Below are 21,321 nucleotides of genomic sequence, written 5' to 3' on the forward strand. Positions count from 1 at the left end.
ACTAGGAAACTTTGAGCAGAAGTGAAACATGGGTCAAAATTGAAACGGCAGCAGTTTGTGTCTGATGGTAAGTGCTGATGATGTGTTTAAGTCTTGACATAAAGGTGAGAAAAACGTAACCTGTCCACTAAATTATCCATGTCGTGACTTATAAATTCTTTAAAACAATGACTAAATCACAGTGAAATGAGGCGCAGATCGGATCGATTTCTGCACTAACGTAGCCTCGTCGGACCAGAATGTGATGCAGCCACTTCCATGTGAATAACACGATAAGGCCAGATGGAGAGAAATAAAACAACCGATTCCAACTCTTCATTCTAAAATAATCTTTGGAATGCACTGAACATCACAGGTCAGTGACGTCTAACACAGTGAGCTCAGATCAGTTCTGCTGCTGCTCAAAGTCGTCTCATTTGACTGACAGCTCAGATACCGAGTCAGAAACCTCCGTGTTGATCTGGGCTGTGATACTAGCGGGCGTTACGTTAAGGTGGACGTCGTACTGCTGATCCAGACCCAGGTAGCTGTCACTCATCATGTACAGGGTGTAGATGTATCTGAAAGCACGACATAAACAGATCAGCACAGGACACGAAAGACTGGGACAGCAAAGAATAAAGCAATAGATAGGCATGACGTGAGGACTTTGAAACAGTAATTCCTTTTAAATTTGCTCTCGGCGTACTTTATAAAGTCAAAGTAACTGCCAATGCTCTGTTCACACTGTGTGGGAAAATGCCACATTAAAGCCACAGTGGGATTCAAGTCAATGAGAAACTTCCCTGTTGCTACTCTTGTAATTTCCTTCCCTTGGGTTCCTGGCAGTGTGGTTATTTCTTTCGACAAAATATGAGCTTCTGCTGAGTTCCTTTGGTGAAATTCCTTCACTCTGCATATTTTCAGTGTGATGACTGTTGGCGTCTGCGGGGCTCAAACGCAGCACAAAATGTTCATTCATTTGGTTCTGTTTTCTTTAATAGGCCACAGATTGACAGCATTTTCAGCAGTTTATTGAATTCATTTAATCCTACTGCTACAAACACTCGGCAAATGTCGATTAATGAAACTTAAAATAGACCCAACAAATGCACTACTTCTCTCTTTGTCTCTATAGAATGAAACTGGAAAAGGTACGATCCAGTTTTTTTTTTTTTTTTGGCACAAATGACAAATATGTAACTTTACTCCTTTCCTAGACAGAAATAGCTCCTAAATTGTGTTAAAATCCATATTTTAGCTGGGTAAACCTTGCATTTATACATAACCTTTGTATAAATTGATCGACGTTAGGGTCAGTCCATCTCAGTTCAGTTCTCAGTTCACCCAAAAAAAATGGCATTTTTAAACCACACCTCCTCCAATATTGATGAAATTTGGTGTATGGGTTATTCATAGCCAGAAAAGCTGAACTTTCCTTTTTTTTTTTTAACTTGTGTCCAGCATCATAACAGCAGAATGGTAGTCTGGCTGCCTTTTGGTGCTGAACAAATTTGCTTTGACAAGGGAAACTTCATTATATATATGAGGCTCCCCTTGATATTCTACTGTCTTTATTTTGAGTTTTGTTGAACCACATTTCAATCCTGGACCTGAACCTTCAAATTTTAACTTTAACAGACCTATGGTTTTCAAGATATCTCAATTGAATTTTTTCACTTTTTCGTGAAAAACAGCACAGGCACTAAATTTCTAATTGCTGTAACTCCACAACCACTGATCCGATTTTTAAAAGCAAGGTAGTTCTGTAAAGGGGAGACCATAAAAAAATCTAAATCTTCAATTGTTTTATCTGTTGCAGTTGACACATAGGGCTACATTTTTCATAATGGTGCCAAAGAGGTCGTGCGTGTCCCACAGTGTCAATTTCAAGGTCAAAATATATATTAAAAGGTCATCCAACTCAAAAGTACCCAAACGCACAAAAGAAAGCTAATAAAAAAAGAATTTAATTTGAAATTTTGTCTTTTCTGGCTATGAATTACCTGTATACAAAATTTCATAAAAATTGGACGGCGAGAGATTTAAAAATGACATTTTTTTTGGTTGATCTGAGATGGACTGACCCATTACATATCTATTACTAGTGATTCCAGGTGTTTTTATCTCATTTCCAGAGGTTCAAAGTTGACCTACACCTTGTTAGTATGTGTTAATGTTAGCTTTTAGTCCTGTAACTTACTTTCCAGTTTTCTCCGGTGTGTAGAAGGCCACAGACACAACTGTGCGGTTACGGACGTATCCCACCCGTTTGACAGCCAGCAGCTCCCTGCGGTCCACCTCCCCCAGGACCAGGAACCAGCCTTCATCCTTCAGCTTGGGGAACCTCGGAGCCTGGGCCTTACTGTCCTGTTTCCTCTGGACAAACAGACACACAGCGTCTAGACCCACTGCACTACTAAGTCAACATAAACCACTCACATATTCACAACACTGTTACCCGTTCACATATAACATACTCAGTTATAATTACATATGGATCAAAATATAATTGAGGGTCTTTTGAAGTCCATGGCATATATCTTGCATATATCTTTATTAAAAGTTAAAAAAAAAAACCTAATGTTTTTTTTATGTTTATTATGACCATGTCTTTAAATATTCTATCATTATCTAATTATGGAAACAATCACATCAATTAATAAATGATTAATAAATAATTAATAAATGACTGGATATACTAAAATGTCAACTAAATAACTGTCCAAATTTAATAACAACCACCTTCTAATTAGCTAAACAATAATAAAATGAGCTTATTCAAAAACTATTTTGATTGTGTTCTTTTTATTAAGTTCAGATAATCATGACAGATATTTCTTTTTTGGCAAAATATCCAATTTTATATGGAAAATAACAAACTGTATCTGTGTCTGAGAAATCACTTCCAGCTAAGTTACCCATTACAAAAACACCTCTCAATGAAGTGTGTTAATTCCAAATCACATGACCTGCTCCACATGATGTCATTTCCTCCTGAAGAAAACACTGGCAAGACTCCAAGCTATGTTCTTTCTCCTCTTTCTTAGTTATTTAATGTAAAGTAGTGTGTGAGTCAAGTATGTATTTATCACACTCTTATGTCAACACTGTTACTGCAATATATTCATAAATAACTTTCAATTTAAATTTTTCTCAATTGCATATATGATACTTAGAAGAATCTTTCTGTAAAAATACCATGTGGTGTTAAGGTTATGTTGATTTTAGGCCTGAAAACTGTAAAAATGTCAATTATACCTGTCAACTGTATTACCCTGTAAAGGGAACTCAAAAGTCCCTCAAATATATATTGACCCATATGTAGCTAGGTATGTTTAAACCAGAATAACAGTGGTTTACAGTGTTTCTGCGGGTTTAAACAAGGCACAGTTAATGGCTTTTTATACGGTGTAACTTGAGTGTGAGAAGAAATGCCATGTTTGACACCACAATGTGTAGAACTACTTGCATCTGTTTGCATTAGTGTAACTCGATTTTGCAAATTTCCCCACTGTGGTACTAATAAAGGCTTATCTTATCTTATCTTATCTTATCTCTAGTATTATCAATAGAATAATCTACACTAATATTGAAAATTTAAGTAAGTACGTTTTCTTTTCTTTTTTTTTTTTTGTTAAAGCCCAGCAGAAACTGATACACTGTATTCTAATTGATTACAATTACATTCTTAATTGGTCAGGAATGACTGTGAGATTATGTGGCTTGACACATAACATGACATATTTTGCGTCTTAGAATATCATAAGCAAAAATTTTAAAGGGTGGAGGAGCATACAGATACAGTGACCAAAAAAAAACAGTATGTAAACCTTTTGAATTTTCCTTGTGTGTGTGAACTGGTCATAAAATGTCAAAAGTATAGACAAACAGAATATTCTTAACCTAATACTACACAAACAACTATAATATGTCATCTCTTTATTGAACACAGATTGTAAACATTCATAATACTGCTGCAGTATTAGGTCACATCACATTTTATGACCTATTCATGTAAGAAACTACTTTACTTTTGTCATTTTCTTGCCACTCTACCTGGCCTAGAGTGGTTATTAAGCAGTTTAGGTGTAAATATTCTTGCATTTGCTCAATGTTTGCACCTGCATTCACTTTTATATTTCTACAGGGAAGTACAAAGACAAGATTTCCACATAGCAGACCTCCGACTGTATGGAAACTTAACACTAAATCAACCGGACCGGCCCTTTAAGTACCCAGACCATCTGAACATCAGTATATCTCTCTGAGACAGAACTACATGTGCACTCAACATGCAAAGCCACCTGAACTCAGACTGTGGTATTAGAGGCAGCCAGAAGACAAGTGACAAACTGCAGCCTTTAATAAAAATGATTAAAAACACTGAACATGAAAGCCAAGGCGATTCAACACTTACAAAACACAAACTTATGTATGAAAGCTGAACTGGGGTTCTTTTTTTGTTGACACGTGTTGATAATTAATAGTTATACTGATTCTATTTCAGGGAAGAAGGATGTCAAACATATGGCCTGTGGGCCAAAACTGGCCCACTAAAGGGTCCAATCCGGTCAGTGGAATGAATATGTGAAATGCAAAGTTATAGTAAAGATATTAACAATCAACGGTGTTCAGGGGCCACATGCAGCCAAATTTGATCTCAAGTGGGTCAGACCAGTAAAATACTATCATAATCGCCTATAAATAATCACAACTCCAGTATTTTAGTGCGAAAAAGTAAAATTACATGAAAATGTTTATGTTTCCAAACTATCCTTTCACAAAAAATGCGAATAACCCGAACAAATATGAACAACAAGAAATGTGAATGAGAAGTCAGAGCAATTTAAAGACTTCTGTCTGTTACTAAATGTTTTGTGCATTTGTAACTTCACTGTCATCTATAAGTTGTAATGTACATGTGAAAATGATAATGCAGCATAATATTGCTAAAATTGCACTTATTTTTCTTAAGATATTTCAGGTTGTTCAGATTATTCACATTTTTAAAAAGGACAATACATATTTTCATAATGCAATTTTAATTTCACTGTCACTTCCATAATATTATTATTATTATTATTATTATTATTATTACAAATGTATTTACTTTTTCCTTCAAGATGGCTGTGTGCAGCAATGCAGTGGCTTCTTTAGATCTATGTTAATTATTTTAGTGGTTTTTATGGTAGTTTTTGTTCTATTTTGCTTTTATCTATTTCTCTCGACTCTCTTTTATCCCATTCATTCATGCTGCACACACCAGGACCTGGGTAACTGTGTTTCATTCTGATCATACCTAATGATTGAATGACAATAAATCTGAGTCTGAGGTATTTTATGAATGTAAAGCTACTACTACATGTGCTGTCTCTTTAATACTCAGATCTTGCAATTAACAGATACGTGTACAAACTCTTCGTACACGTCCATTATATGTTTTTCCCGTCTGTGTAATGCAGAGAAAAGCACAAGTTGTGTGCAGGTCTGGACCATACTAACCCTCTGTTGTCCCTGGTTGATGCGTCTCAGTGACACCTGTAGGACATACTCCTGGTCAGCGTGGACACTGAGCCAGCTGCTCTCCTCCCTGAGGTTCCCTCCAGCTCTGGGGAGGGGACGCTCCGTCTGCTCCCGACTCTCCTCCCACCAGCCCTTCACGCTCATCCGAACCTCCAGGACCGGCAGGTGACTCAGGAAGGACCAGGCCTGAACAGCAGGGACAAAACCATGGCAAGAAATGTCATAATTGTTTGTGTGGTATTAGGTTTTTGTATTCAAGAGCAAATTAAGACATTTTTAGTTTTCTTTCCTGCCAGTGTGATTTGTTGTTTTCAGAGTATTGTACATTGTTTGGGTGGTTATTATTAGTATTTTTTAGTTTTACAGAGGAAGCACTGTATCCAGTCTTGTGATTCACACATTTTTGATGATTTTCACAAGACAAATACTTAATCACATTAATTTGATTTATCGCCCGACCCTATCACATCCAGTCTCACAATTTGACACAACAGGCCAAGTTTTCAACATGTTTTTTTTTTAGCAGTTTTATTTTTACTTCCACAAAACAGTAAATGACATTTTGACGATGACCTTTATGACCATGAAAATTAAAAATGTCTTGTTAATCAGATAAACACTCATTGTTTTTAATATCCATCTTTGAAAAGAAAAATGAAAACCGAACATCCTTTTGATACAAGTTGATGGGAATGACTAATTATTTATCGTGTTTTTTCTTAGTGATTTTGACTTTTTTTTCTACAGGGAACAAGGAAAAAGGATTTTTGTGCTGTAAACATTGCTAAGTTGTCTGACACAGCCTAAATATATCTAAAGCTGACAGTCTGGACTCTTTTCAGTAGTATAGTTTAATCACCTCATTAGCTCTAAATGCATTCTTCTCAGTTGCAGTAAATCTGCTGTTTGATAAAAGCGTCTACATTTTAACAGATGCCGTCCTCTGGTTTAGAGTATCTCTTGAGAGCATTCATGGAAAACTTAACATTTGGTTCAATTCAAATGCTTGGCCATGAGAAGGACATAACATAAAAAAATATGAAGGTAAAGAGGGAGAAAAAAACACAGGTGATGGGATGTGTGTGGTGAATGAGGGCTGGAAGGAGAAAAGCCTTTCTGATTCACCCGGCAAAAGCTATTTATGTGAGGATTACGCTCCCTGAGCAAGTCAGACAGGAACGCTGCCGCACATCTAATTATTTAATTAGAGAGGACGCCACACTGTGGGGGGGCAGTAGTGCTGGGGGAGTAAAGGTGGGGAAGGAAGAAAGCGAGGACACTGATTGGGTGAAGACACAGGGTCTGCCGTTGTGCCCGGACACTCTCATTACTGCTGCAATTAGCACTTAAATTGGAGCTGTAAACCCCATCAATGGAGCTGTAATTGGGGATCCTGGAGGTATATGGGACCACAGTGGCACACTGCTCAGCGATAATGGTGTGTGTGAAAGGCGGTGTGTGATCTGCATGCACCAAATGTAGAAAACCTCGTGTTCAAATAATATTTTTCTGAAAACGTTCAAAATTCAATGTCAGTTTTTCCTGGTATTTCCTTTATTTGCCTAGTGGATGTGCAGAATCCACTGCCTCTGATCAACACTCTAATTCCTAACATGCACTTGTTGTGGCAGTGATTTTAATCTTACCTGAGCGATGTGACTCGGTTGAAATTCTTGGCCGACGATAGAAGCGAAAACACTTTCCTTTCCATCACAGGCTGCAATCAGCTCAGGCAGGCCTTCGATTGGCCCATTAAAGCTTCCCACGTTGCCCCTCCCCTTCACGTTTGCCCATCTCCTACAGAATGATCAGAAACAGAGGGAATTGGGAGAAATTTTAGCCCATGCTGCCTGCAGTCTGTTACCAGTAATAGACTGAGGGTCCTTCTTCATTACATTATGTTTCAACAAAATTATTCAACACTCGGACTAAGGCGCAGGTGTGGAAATCCATTAACTCATGTGCACTTTAAAACTACTTGAGATTGTGATTGTGTTTACTGTGTGAGAACATATGTGTACACCCAGTTTGCAGAAAATTGCAAAGTTACGAAACACACCGACTTGCTCAAGAGTCCTGTTTACCATTACAGCCACCTTAAAGGTATGAAACCCAGAGTGTAGACGTAATGTGAAGAAACTATTGAAACATTAATGAAACCTGCTGGGATGTAATGTTCACTGATTCTGAGCGCAGCTGGGAGAACACAGAGGCAGATCAGTGTTCAGCTGAAGCTACCTCCAAATGAGTGTGCAGGCATTAGAGCCGTCCTAGCACCGCAGCGATGTTGTTTACCTGAACAGATAGAGGTCCTGTTGTTCTATGTGTGGCAGCGTCAGTAATGACGAGTCGTGCAGCCAGCGGCCCTGGACAAGCATCTGCACCAGGTTGCAGATGCTGAGAGCTGTAACAAGCCAGCCCTCGTTCGCAGCTACATCCAGCATGGCCTGAAGAGAAAGAATTAAATTAATGTTACAATGAGACAAAAACTCAATTTTCAGAGTTGTGTTGTACTTCGGTTACTTTACTCTGGTTGCACTATTGCATGAAGTTGTGTGAACATTTTTATTTCTTGTGTTCGCTATTCACCTTGCATACCTGGACCTGCAACTGGATCATAAAGTGTGTTTCAATTCAGCTGTTTTTGGTTGTATAGTCTTTTTTAGTCACAAAAAATTAAGGTCTGTATACTTGGGAGACGTGGGGTATGAAGTAGACAGAGAAAAAGATAAGTGGAAATAAGTGGAAAACGGAAAATAAATGATGACTAAATGTGGGGAAAAAAAACTTCTAAAAAAAAAAAAAGGGAAATAAAATAAAAAAGAAACCCCATAAACACCATATTGTAGGTACACATCATTTGACAAATATTAACAAAACTCCACTATGTACCAAGAGTTGCAGGAACAACGGGCAGATAAAGGTTTTCAGAAACCGAACAGATGTCGACTGGTGTTTTGGAAGAGCTAAACTCAGCTTCAGTTTCAATGAAATTCTGGGTCAAATACCTCGAGTTATGTCTTCAAGCTTCTCAGTGAACAGGTCAGGTAGCCTGCACTGGATAAAATACGAAATATATATGCATACTTTTGAGTCATTATGATGATATATAATTCACCTAACAGTAGTGCAAGAAAATATGCAGAAATGTGTGTTTTCTTTTGCTGATTTGGTTAAAATTTGCAATACATTTACATAGGCTGTCTACAAAAAAGCTTTAATTTGACATTCGCCGGATTAAATATGAAACCATACAATTAATCTTTAAAAGACAGAATATCATAATAATAAAGGCTCTGTTATGGTACTGAATGTCTGGTGCAGTGTTTTATGAATGAATTTTTGACTGAGTGATATTTTGCTTTTTTAAATGTAAATATGCATTTTAAAACATTTCCCTGTGGTCTACATAAACTGTAAATGCTATGCTTGGGTCTGAATTCTTCGTTAATTCAACTCCACAGCTCCATCTTCAACACTATTTCTGAGTAATGACACCAGAAAGGCCGTTTTGAGTGCTGGCCCTTTAAATGCACATAAGCCCCTTGATGCCCCGCCCCCTCCAGGTTGTTGGCTGTACTATCTGTCCCGTTCAGCCACTTGTGTTTGTTAAAACAACCAACAATTGAACATTTTAGGTAATCGGCTCGAAGTTTGGACATATTTTCAGCTTTTACTACAACCACTGCTGCTGACAAACAATAATGTCGTACTCGGAAAAATGTTCATCTGAAGTCTTGACCTTATATGTCCAAATGGCGTGATGTAACTAGTTATAAAACATAACAAATCAAGCAGGAATTCAAACAGGTTGTAGAAATCCACTCGATTTTTGACGGAATGAATATAAAGATAGCTTTGCAGCACCTGGAGGGTTCAAATTCAAACTTTTTGAACTATTAGGGTCCAAATATACAAATAAATGAACCAAAGAAAAGTAAATTATATAAAAGTGGGTTTAGCAAAATATGACCCCTTTAATTCATGTTGCTGATGCAGGGATAGTAACTGTTATTTTATATCATAGTCCTTTGGATGGTACTTTTCTGTGTTGCATCTATCTAAACATGTAAGGTTCTGATGTCACTACAGCCTACACAATATATGTATTGTGTACTGACCCTGCTAAATGAACAATAAATAAGATAGAAAAAAAAAAAAAAAAGAAAAATAATTTCCTCACTTGAGTTAAGTATCTAAATTATATAGAAGTGATGTCTTCCAGAAGTTATATTTCTATGTAATAAATTGGCTGTATTCACAAGGACACAGAATATCATGCCTATGTATTGACCCGTGCTAATTATATAAATTAATTTTATTTACATCTGTAGTTCCAACACATTTTCATTTCTCCATGCTGCGATGGTTTACAGTGACTGTAATGTTCTCAGACTCATTTCAACAGTATGTACAGTATCTGGCTCATCACTTTATTAAACATGTAAGTTGTAGATTGTGGGTTTGAGTGGTGTCTGTTAATTAAAATGTTTGTAGCAGTCTGTCAGTCTGGTCATTCACTTTATGTATTCCGCGGGTATCAATAAAAATATACAGTCATTCAATAAAGAACAACCATAAAGAAACTCAAGACCAGAACCAGCAGGACACCAGAGAAGTAACCACATTGTGAACCGTGCAATATCATTCCCGCAAACATAGCATGGAAAATCACAAGCACATGTAGGCGCGCACACACAAACACACACCGAGCTGTGGACAATGGCTTACAGACGTTCAGACATGGTGCTAACTTCAAAAAGAAACTAAATAAACTCCAGCTCGCACTTGATACCTTACACGCAATAAAGCTGCACAGGAAAAGTCTGTTGGACCCAGTGCGTCCAGTAAACACGCTGATGCAGTCGATGCCCATGTCGCTGATGATGCTCACTTAACCACTTTCTCATATGAAGACTGAACAGCTGTGTGTGCCAGTGCAATGAGAAAGCCAGTTGTTAGATGTGACCCCTGAGCATGATGTTATTTATGGGATGGATCAGCAGGTTCAACTACAAATCACCTACTAATGTTTAACATTCCTCTTAGCACAGCTCTGCCTCCCAAGATGTGCTGCTCTCTTTTCATCTACTGTATATCAGCATTTGTAGGTTGATTGCAGAATTTTATTGGATTGTTAAAGGAGTGATATTTTGCTTTTTTAAATGGAATTATGCATTTTCAAACATTTCCCAGTGGTCTACATAAACTGTAAATTCTATGCTTGGGTCTGAATTCTTCATTAATTCAACTCCACAGGTCCATCTTCAACCCTATTTATGAGTCATGACACGAAAAAGGTCGTTTTGGCGCTGGCCCTTTAAATGCACATGAGCCACTTCACACCCTACCCCCTCCAGGTTGTTGGCTGTGCTGTTCAACCAAAAACTGAACATTTTAGGTAACTAACTCGAAGTCTGGACATATTTTCAGTGTGGACTACAACCGCTGCTGCTGACAGACAATTATGGTGTACTCGGAGAAATGTTCATCTGAAGTCTTGACCTTATATGTGCAAATGTTGTGATGTAACTAGTTATAGACGTAACAAATTAAGCAGGAATTAAAACGGGTTGCAGAAATCCATTCGATTTTCGCCGGAATGAATATAAAGATAGCTTTGCAGCACCTGGAGGGTTCAAATTCAAACTTTTTGAATTATTAGGATCCAAATACACAAATAAATGAACCAAAGACTAATAAAAGTGGGTTTAGCAAAATATGACCCCTTTAATTTACAATCCCTCATATCCATTCTGACTTCGTGTCATCGATATCTGGGTCTCTGCGTTATGTATTCCTGTCACACATTACCAGCCACTGGTTTGTTTAACACATATCAACCTGCTGGCAATTAGGACATCATATGCTAACACACTAAAAGCTACACTATTAGCGCAATGAGCTTGTGATGTTGTGTGATCTTAATTATTCATTGATAAGTTATCACAAATGATACGAGCCACCGAGTAGGTACATAACACAGAATACTAGGCTTATTCAGATAGAAGAAGAGGCTGTTTGGTGCTCATAAAGTGGAAATTGCTGCATACTGGGCAAAGGGACATTTCAACAGTAATATTGTGAACTACTATCTGAAATGAAAGTCTCTCAGACGGTCTGAGGATGCAATGAATGTCCTAATAGCTGTGTTGATGGGCAGTGGCTGATACATTGAGAATTCTTCAGGGATTTTAATAAAAAGAGGTTCAATTCAAATATGAATATGAATGAAATTTAAGACCAATTTAATGTTCCATCATATTGGGGCCAGACTTCAGAGACACTCTGATGTGAATACAGGACAATATTTTCTGGATGAAGGTGTTTGCTGATGGCTTTTTTGAGATTCTGGCTTGACGTGTGTCTCACATCCATTTTACACCCCAAATTCTTAATTCAAGGGTTTTCTTGCTCAAATGGATTTTATATTTATTACTTTCAACAGAACTGGATGCAAATAAATTATATTGGATTTATGACATTTTTTAAAATTCAGATAATTGAGTTTAAGATTTGACCTGAGATCTTAGAGAAGAAATGAATAGAAACAGAACTAATAGATTAGCAGAAACACTGCTAGTGCAAATGTTGAAAGGCAAACAGGATAGTTAAATGGATGTTATGTTTTGAAGCGACTTGAGGGTCTAAGAATAGATCCAGTGAACCTTACCTGACAGATTCGGATGGCGTTATCAAGCACCGTTTTGGTATCGGTACCGTAGTCGCTGCATGGCAGCTGGGCATGGCTAAAGTGGGCCTGGAGCAGCAGGTGGGTCTTGGTGTGGGCGCTGTCGTAGGAGTGGGGGTTCATCTGCAGGGGGAGCTGCTGAGCCAGCTGGCTGTTCAGCTGGTCCTCGTTGTGTCTGACGGGCAGCTCTGCGTACTCCTCTGCATCCTGGGAGACAAAGATCAAAAGTGAAACAGGAAGTCTGAAGCAAGCTGCGGTCAGACCTTTGAATCCAAACATCTGTACTCTAACAGCTGCATTTACCTCCCCGCTCTGCACAAAAGACTCCACCAAACCTGTTGACCTTAAAACTCAGCACACCTGCTTATTAAAAGGTCTGAGTACCACAAGTCTTTGAAGTTAATTTCTTAGATAACCAAATCCGGAATGACAAACATGCTGACCTGCCCTGGATCACTGTGTGGGTACGATGATGATGATGATGCTCCATCAATCTCCTCTCCTCTCCTTCTGCTGTTTGTGATTGTTTTACAGAGAGATGCATGGACACGCATGGCTCCTCTCCTCTAATTCACTCCAGTTTCACTTCAACTAATGTAGTCCCATCAACAGGCAGAGCTGGGGGCATTTGTCACAGCCTCCCCCTGGCCTGGACTGTTAAGGCTCCATCCATCACTGACCAAAGCCAGTGTTTTAGAAGCCGAGCCCTGAAAAAGGACCTGAGCGAGGTGGAGGCTGGGGTGAGGAATAGGCACAGATATCATCTCTGAATGATGCATTGTTCTGTGCCGTTGTGTTTGCATATGGATGTGCTGAAGAAAAAGACTATAGATCTTTAAGCAGACATCATAACCAACAACCCCACTCGCTTCGGTCTCCTCTGATGGGAACATTTACAGATAGAGCAGGGAGCAGTTACTTTAAAAAAAGGAACTGCAGAAACACTGGAGATGGGAAACAAAGGGCAAGGACAGAATACCAAATGAAGCTAAGTTAACAGAAATGCAACAGAAAGCATTTTTTACAAAACATTACCTTCCTAAAGTAACTGCCTATGTCCTTTTTTTTTTTTTTTTTTGAGAAAAATTACTTTTTTTTTTCCTAAATCGTCAAATACTCAATTTCTGGTCCAGTTTTTTTGTGTTTCCTGAAAAATCAGCAAAAATTACAGGCAATTATTCTAGTAAGGTGACAAAATGGCAAAAAAAATAGAGTTGCAGATTTAACTATAGCTGTTGACTCAAAATAAATGAACCCTTAAGTCACGTGTGCAAATAACTTACTTTGACCTATCATATTTATATGTGGTTGTTAAGCAGCACTTATTGTTTAAGACAGCATTGCTCAAATTTGGACATTTAAAGGGGTCATATTTTGCTAAACCCACTTTTATTAGTCTTTGGTACATTTATTTGTGTATTTGGGGACCTTAATAGTTCATAAAGTTTGAATTTGAACCCTCCAGGTGCTGCAAAGCTATCTTTATATTAATTTTGGCAAAAATCAAGTTGATTTCCACAACCCGTTCTAATGCCTTCTTAATTTGTTACATTTTATAACTAGTTATGTCACGACATTTACATGTATAAGGTCGACTTCTGATGAACATTTCTCCGAGTACACCATAATTGTTTGTCAGCAGCAGTGGTTGTAGTAAAAACTGAAAATATGTTCAAACTTTGAGCCGATTACCTAAAATGTTCAGTTGTTGGTTGTATTAACGAACTCAAGTGGCTGAATGGGACAGAAAGCACAGTCAACAACCTGGAGGGGGTGGGGCATTTGGATTTAAAGGGCCAGTGCTCAAAATGACCTTTCTGGTGTCATTACTCAGAAATAGGTTTGAAGATGGACCTGTGGAGTTGAATTAATGAAGAATTCAGACCCAAGCATATGACTTACAGTTTATGTAGACCACAGGGAAATGTTTTAAAATGCATAATTCCATTTAAAAAAGCAAAATATCTCTCCTTTTAGTGACAATGGAAACAAGAGAGGAAAAAAATCAGGTAATGTTACACAAGTGATCCAATTAAATACAAGTAAACATTGGAGAACGCAGTCTGTCACCTGTTTTGGTGCAAATTCTAGGACTCATGACTTTAACTGTGTTTATTTTTGCTGGCACCTGAAATATTTAATTTAAGATCCAGTTATTTTTGTGTCTAAAACTAGCTAAAGATAAGAAAACATTTCTAAAGGCTACATCAGACGTATAATCTAAATGTCTCTTCTGAGAGGAGGATCTGATTTAATCTCACCCTGTACAGGCCAACATGATTTCCTTTTTATTTTCATATTGATTTGTGGACTGGCTTAGGTCAAGATATGGGGAAAAACATAATAATCAGATGATGCTGCGAAGTGAAAGAAGCTGCATCTCACAGCAGAAACAAACAGCCTTATTATTTTTTCCTTTCATCTTGTTGCAACTGCACTAAGTGTTTTGTTGGAATATAAAAATAAATAAAATGCACATTTGGTGTTGAAGTGGAGAGGTTTAAGTGTGTTACATGCCTGTCTGGGTTGATGTTAGTGTCGAAAGCTTTGTAATATTTAAGGTTAGGGTTAGAGAATCACAGCTCATTCATGATTTATAACAATAAAAATAAAAAGAACTGTACTGAGACCTAAGAATACAGTGACAGATATGAAATTTCAAAGTCGATCAAAGCATTTGATAATCAGAGGTTATACTTTTTGCATTCACGATTCGCATTTGATGTCCTCTGTCATCCCAAAGGCCTTTATATTACCTGCTCCAGTGTATATCAGTGACCTACTAATGCCTTGAATCCCATTCAATCAGAGGGTTTGAGGGTCCATGGGGTAAGGTTAGTTACACAATACTGTACAAAAGTGCCTAAAGTTCTAAAGTCCACAACATGTATCTATCAGTTTCTGTATTAAGACATAATGTGGACAGATGGGAACTATGTACAGCAGTAAAAATAAAAGTTTCAGGGTAAAAACAGCTTCTAAAAACCAAAGTGGTCATATTTAGTGTGACCTCCTTTCACACTTAACATGTCTTTAACCCTTTTGTTCAGAAAAGATGAGATTTACTGCATTAATTTCTAATGTTTTCTACCAGGTTTCCTTCAACACATGTCAGATGTTTCTAATTGTTTGTGCTGCTTCTTGTCATGGGGTCAGGGGGTCACACTAAATAGTGACTTTAACCTTTACAACCCATTTAGTTCAGTTTGTTGTCTGTGTTTTAAGGCTGTGAACATATTCCTTGTATTTCCTTGTTGTATCTGAAGGAAAGAGAATTAGACACAAATATTCATGCGCATTTCAAACCTGCAAAAAGAACAAAGCTTAAGACAGCCTAAGATGTTTGCTCAGTACTGTACATCGGTGAAGACTGAGGAGACAGGCAGACGGTGCATTTGCTGACCTGGGTCCCAGTGTGTGGAACCATCTTTGCATGAAGGTCAGGTCAGAAAAGTCTCTTGGGTGCCATAAATAACAGCTAAAGACCTATCTCTCTCCCTCACTCACTCTTTCATTTTTTTTTTTTAGGTGGTTTTGTGTTTGAATTATCATGTTTTCATCTGTGCTGTGCTGTGTCCTGACTTGTGTTCCTTTATTCTTTTAGCAAAATGTTCTAAAGGGTGTTGTCACATGTAATTAGGTATCATATTTTGTTTATATGATATTGTATCGATTATAATTACAAGTTTACATGTAAAGATTTGTGGAAAAAAGCTGGGCATTTTGTTTAAAATACTGTGTAAATGTTATGAAACTAAAAAAGCAGGTAACACTGAAAATGAATGCTGAAAGTGAAAAGTTTGTCTCATTCAAAAAAAAAAACGACAAAAGCTCAGAGTTTTTAGATCTTATTTACCCCTGCATACCCTTGACTGTTTTTTTGACAGTTGATGTTGGATGCAGGTTGACTTCCCTGTGATAACCCTGCCATCTTAGGAAGCTGAAGGCAAACACAACAGCAGAAAAAGCCGAGACAAAGATAGACTGAGTGGTGGTGTAATTGTCAGAGAGAAAAACAGGAGAGGGTGGGAGGTGGTGGTGTTGTAGCGAGGTGTGGGTGTTGCTCATTAGTGGCCACGCTGCAGCAATTAGGGGGAACTGAAGAAGCATGCCAGTGCTTTGTAGCTAACAGAGGGGGAGTGGACGGGGCGGCGGGGTGACTAGCCTATTGTATTGCAGTTTGTTGGGGAGGGAAGCAGCCGGGCATGGCATGCTTTGGTCTGCTTCCAACTACATGTGTGCAAAAGAGAGTGATCTTAACTGTCTCCAAGCAGCCTCCCCTCCATATGTTAGCATCATTACTGAAGTCAGGTTCAACAGCTCAAGTGGACTCAACACCATATGGTAAAAACCTTGCCAAATCAACATTTAAAAAATACAAGGGGAAAAAAAGTAAAGGAAGTGCTGAAGTACAATTAATTAACAAATGAGGAGTTATTTTGTTGCACTTTTAATAAAAAACAGCTGTCTTATTGAGTCACTGAGCCAACTGGCGTTTATTTTTATTCCTTCCTACAACTGCATGTGTATCAGAGCATTATTTTTCTCTTTGTGCCATTGTAAACAAAACTTTTTTGATGCTAAATAAAGTAATCCGAGATGATGAAGACGTACATTTACGTGCCCCAGAGTTTTTAATCAGATTAGAACTTTCTATGGTTAGACTCTTTTCTAGTCTTTCTTCTTGTCCTTCAAATAATCTTTAAGTTTTATTTACTGAATTATACTTTCATAGTTTTTATCATTATTTTCTTGTCATTTCCTGGCAATATTAATATGAATGAATACATGTTGGAAAACAGAAGAATTTGCTTTTTTGGTGGTTGGGTTTGGTGGAGTGTCAGAACACACACATGGTTATCAAATCCCCAGTGATTAACACTTTGTCTCCATAGACTATATCAGTCACAGAGTTATGTGTGAAGCCCAGTGTTTACACACATCTGTATTATGATCATCAAGTTTTCTACTTGGTCAAAAAAACACTGTGTCTTATAATCTTCACTTCCTGCGTCAGCTGATAGTTTACATTATAGCTCTATTAGCTTAGCTCTGTTTTTGGAATGAAAACAGCCACAGTAAAACCACAAATCACCTCTGTTTTCTGTACAGTTTGTGTTGTCAACTGCTGCACTAAAATCTGTTTAGAATCATTCAAACTTGGTCAGAACTGTCACAGTCAATGTGAACAGCTGATCAACAAACAGGGACAAGCCTCATAATCAAATTCACACATGTAGAAGAAACCCTTTCACTGCCTTTTACTTTAGAGCTGTGTTCAATAAGAAAAAAATGGCAATGCTTCTGTATTTTTTGAATCATGTTGTCACTTTTTTTTTTAAACTAAAAGTTGTTTGTCACGGGTTCTCACACTCAAATTGGCCTTGGAGTTAGTTGTTGTCGCCATGAGACACAGGCAGAGTGACTCACTACTGCCTCTCGTGGTCACATAGATTCACAGTGACATATTGGCCTGTGGCTCTAAATAAAGTCAATTCTGTGATAAAATGCACTGACATTTTAGACACGGCATCAGAACTCTTTATTCTGAACACACTAATGACACTTTCAGGTCAGTTTCCAACATTCCAAAGCAGAAACAATACATATAGCTCATTTAAACATATATACAACAATTTCCTCTGGGATTAATAAAGTATTTTGAATCTGAATATACACGTGTTTACATATATAGATGTAACATATATTAATTGGAAACTATATAAGCTTGGTGTTCAGAGCTAGAAAAGAGAGAGAGAGAGAAAGTTAAAGATAAATAAATAAATAGAGAAAGCCTTCAAAATAGGGGGGCGACACGGTGGTGCAGTGGTTAGCACTCGTGCCTCACAGCAAGAAGGTCCTGGGTTCGATTCCAACACCAGTCGACGGGGGGTGGGACCTTTCTGTGTGGAGTTTGCATGTTCTCCCCGTGTCCGCGTGGGTTCTCTCCGGGTACTCCGGCTTCCTCCCACAATCCAAAAACATGCACTAATAGGTTAATTGGTTAATCTAAATTGCCCATAGGTGTGAATGTGAGAGTGATTGTTTGTCTCTATATGTCAGCCCTGCGATGAACTGGCAACTTGTCCAGGGTGTACCCCGCCTTTGCCCCATGTAGCTGGGATAGGCTCCAAGCGACCCCCGTGACCCTAGTGAGGATAAAGCGGGTTCAGAAAATGAATGAATGAGCCTTCAAAATATGCTTGATATTTTTGCTAACTACACCATGGTCAAAAAAGTTTAAGCCTCTAGTGAAATTCATCTAAATTAAGTCAGGGGTGGAGGTTATTAAAAATTTGCAAATTCTTGGGTGTCTAATTAGAGCTAAATTTGTAAGTTTTGAGCACAAATCCTGCTCAGTAACAAACAACAATATAACCTTTTACAAACTGCAAAGTAAGAAAGAATTCAGAGAGCATGAATTCTTATAATCAGACATTAGATGCTATTAGAGGAGGGGGTTTTATTGACAAAGTATGTTATCATCCCCCCTCGGTGAAAGGTGTGAAACCACTGTGGCTTTTGTTGATCCCACCAATCAGAAGCCAGGAGTGTGGATGACCTCGGTGCTCGAAGGCACAAGGTTAGTCAGGAAAAGAAAGAGGGTGACTGATCGCACTAAACACCCCCAGACTGAGAAGAGTTAATGAAGCTCAGGAAAAGGTGCTAATTTCAGATGAGGACAAAAGTGTGTGCGAGTTTCCTGCTGCATTATGTAAAAACATAAAAAAAAAAACTAACATTCTCCCTGGAAATTCTTTGTGGTTTTATGAAAGGTTAAACATATATCATGTAGTATTTTTCTAGACTTTTCAGCCATCCAAATGCCAAAGGTGAAGAATATGAATATGACCAGAGTCAGGACACAACAGACACAAAGAATGCAAGAATACAAAGGTTTAACACAACTAATTTAATGCTAACTTCATGTTTATATCTAACAAAATCAATACTTGGAGAACTGTACTAAAAATGTGCACAGTCTTTAATCAAAAGACTAATCTTCTTTACCGACATGTAATTGGAAATTAGTTTGAGAGAAACAAAAAAGTTGACACTTGCCTGGTATGCATGCACCTGTGCGCACACAAAATAAATGATTTGACGCAACACAAAACAGAGAATATATGTAAAAAGAAACAGTCTGATATAGAGATGAGTGTGTTAAAAATACAGAGTTTGATATAAAACTATCTTCTGGAAAGATTACTGAATTCATAACCAGGAATCTTTACCATTTTGTTTATTTTAGCCTCAAACACTGAACTGCTAGTCATCAGTGCCAGGGTTATAGCTCACGTTGATTTTTATTTGTTCTCAGTGGTTTGACATGTAAAAATCAGATTAAGTTCATGTACAGCACCATCAACAGAAGAGAAGATGGGATAACAGTGACTCCCAAGAAGACCCATAAACAACCAGTAGTTTTATATTTTCCAGCTTAAAGTGGCCTAAGACATCTGTTTGTTTGTTTTTTTAAGTCTGGTTTTTTGTTGGAAAGGAACCTACAAATGAACCTGACCTCCTACTGAAACATGCACATAGGTCATCTGAATAACACGTTTATTAACCCATAGTGTAAAATATGAATTGTGATGAACATCCAATCCATAGTTGTCCCACAATCCCTTTTTTTTTCCTCTTTTCCACATAAGAGACCTGATTAAGTGATATAGCTATTATCCATTTCTGCCAGGACATGGTCAGGATGTATGACTAGTTTTAAAAACCTTTAAACATTAAAGCAAGAGCTAAAAAAAAAAGGAGCACGTCTATTGAATTTCACACTGTGACACTGCTAACCCTTCAGATAATGCTGGATATTATATGGTTTTTCCCACAACACCGGCGTATGTGTCCATCTCCCAAATGTGTTGTAGTCTACTGCAGGTAATAGACTGATTAATACACGTATATGACATATATTTTATGTTTCAGGTGCATGTTCAGGCATACAGGAACCAGGAGGTCATGCCATTGTGGCCATTTATGCATGAATAAGAGGGACAAACTTGGAGAAAAATGACCTTTTGTAAAATATCCGTATTAGTGTTTAAGTATAAGTTGCATTTCTTCCCCACCCTTTTCGAACATGAAAATGGAACTATTGTGCTGTTCTTCTTTCTAAGATTGAATTGACTGTTGATTTTTGTATTATTATTTATGTTTTACTTGTCCACATATATGATAAATTTCATTGAATGTTCAGAATCAATCACTAAATCAATCAGTCAATCAATCAATCAATCAGTCAATCAATCAATCAATCAATCAATCAATCAATCAATGTGAATAGGGCACTAGTCAAACGCTGAAAATGACATTATTACAGCCTAAAAGCAAGATTTGTTACATTTGATTTGTTACAAACACTTTAAGAGGTGAACCTAATCTGGACCTTATTGAATTTGACTATTTTTCACTCCTTTAAAACTAAATAAACACAAACTTTCACAGTGTGAAACTCACCGTCAGAATGGACAGCAGCTCGGGGATGGGAAGCTCGGACCTCAGTCGCTCTTTAAACATGCGGATGGTTTGGTGTTTCAGGTAGTAATAGGAGGCGATGCGACCGTAAGTCAGTGGCTCAATGGTCCGGTCATCCTGGAGTATTAACAAAATAAAGTTTCAAATATTCACCCTTTTCTTTTTTACATTTTGCATGTTATTCACACTAACCTCTTTTATCTCTATGCAGTACGAACACTCCAGGTCACGTAGGCTTCTCTCCACCAGAGTGGACAGGTACTTGTTGATGGATTCTTGGCTGACATCTTCCAGGTTGTAATAACTACAAAAAAGCAAAAACAAAACAAAAAAACCAGCAAATTTATGCAAAAAGAAAAAGGCAGGGAAGACCGTTAGTTGATGAATCTGATCCTAATGTTCTTGGCACTTTCTTAAATAAATCATAACATCCCTTTTATCCACCCCCACTTGTGACATTTGGTTGATCTGTGTGATTGTACATTACACTGGCATTATTATTACCAAATACAACTGCATTGGTTAACATTTAGCAAGTAGCTGCAATTTTTTGGTGGTGTTTAACATAACATTTCCTCATTAGCATTGGGTGGTATTTTAAATAATTAACAGTAGTGTTAGCACTAAATTGATGAGTT

General features: G+C 37.7%; 1 protein-coding gene across 3 annotated transcripts in view; it reads right to left on the reverse strand.

Annotated features, from left to right (window-relative positions):
• Nucleotides 1-21,321, reverse strand: part of ascc3 (activating signal cointegrator 1 complex subunit 3) — a 164,303-nt gene continuing 142,982 nt past the window's right edge. For 2 of the 3 annotated variants that reach the window (XM_030158289.1, XM_030158290.1), the window contains exons 35-42: nucleotides 20,876-20,987; nucleotides 20,666-20,800; nucleotides 12,179-12,403; nucleotides 7,801-7,952; nucleotides 7,152-7,302; nucleotides 5,485-5,691; nucleotides 2,183-2,358; nucleotides 413-560 (exon numbers count right to left, since the gene is read on the reverse strand). In XM_030158289.1, coding sequence (XP_030014149.1) covers nucleotides 413-560; nucleotides 2,183-2,358; nucleotides 5,485-5,691; nucleotides 7,152-7,302; nucleotides 7,801-7,952; nucleotides 12,179-12,403; nucleotides 20,666-20,800; nucleotides 20,876-20,987 — 1,306 coding nt within the window. Of the gene's footprint in view, nucleotides 561-2,182; nucleotides 2,359-5,484; nucleotides 5,692-7,151; nucleotides 7,303-7,800; nucleotides 7,953-12,178; nucleotides 12,404-20,665; nucleotides 20,801-20,875; nucleotides 20,988-21,321 lie in introns of all 3 variants that reach the window. The other variant, XM_030158291.1, reaches the window with a different exon arrangement.

The sequence above is a fragment of the Sphaeramia orbicularis genome, chromosome 16, assembly GCF_902148855.1.
Source record: "Sphaeramia orbicularis chromosome 16, fSphaOr1.1, whole genome shotgun sequence".
Classification (NCBI taxonomy): Eukaryota; Metazoa; Chordata; class Actinopteri; order Kurtiformes; family Apogonidae; genus Sphaeramia; species Sphaeramia orbicularis.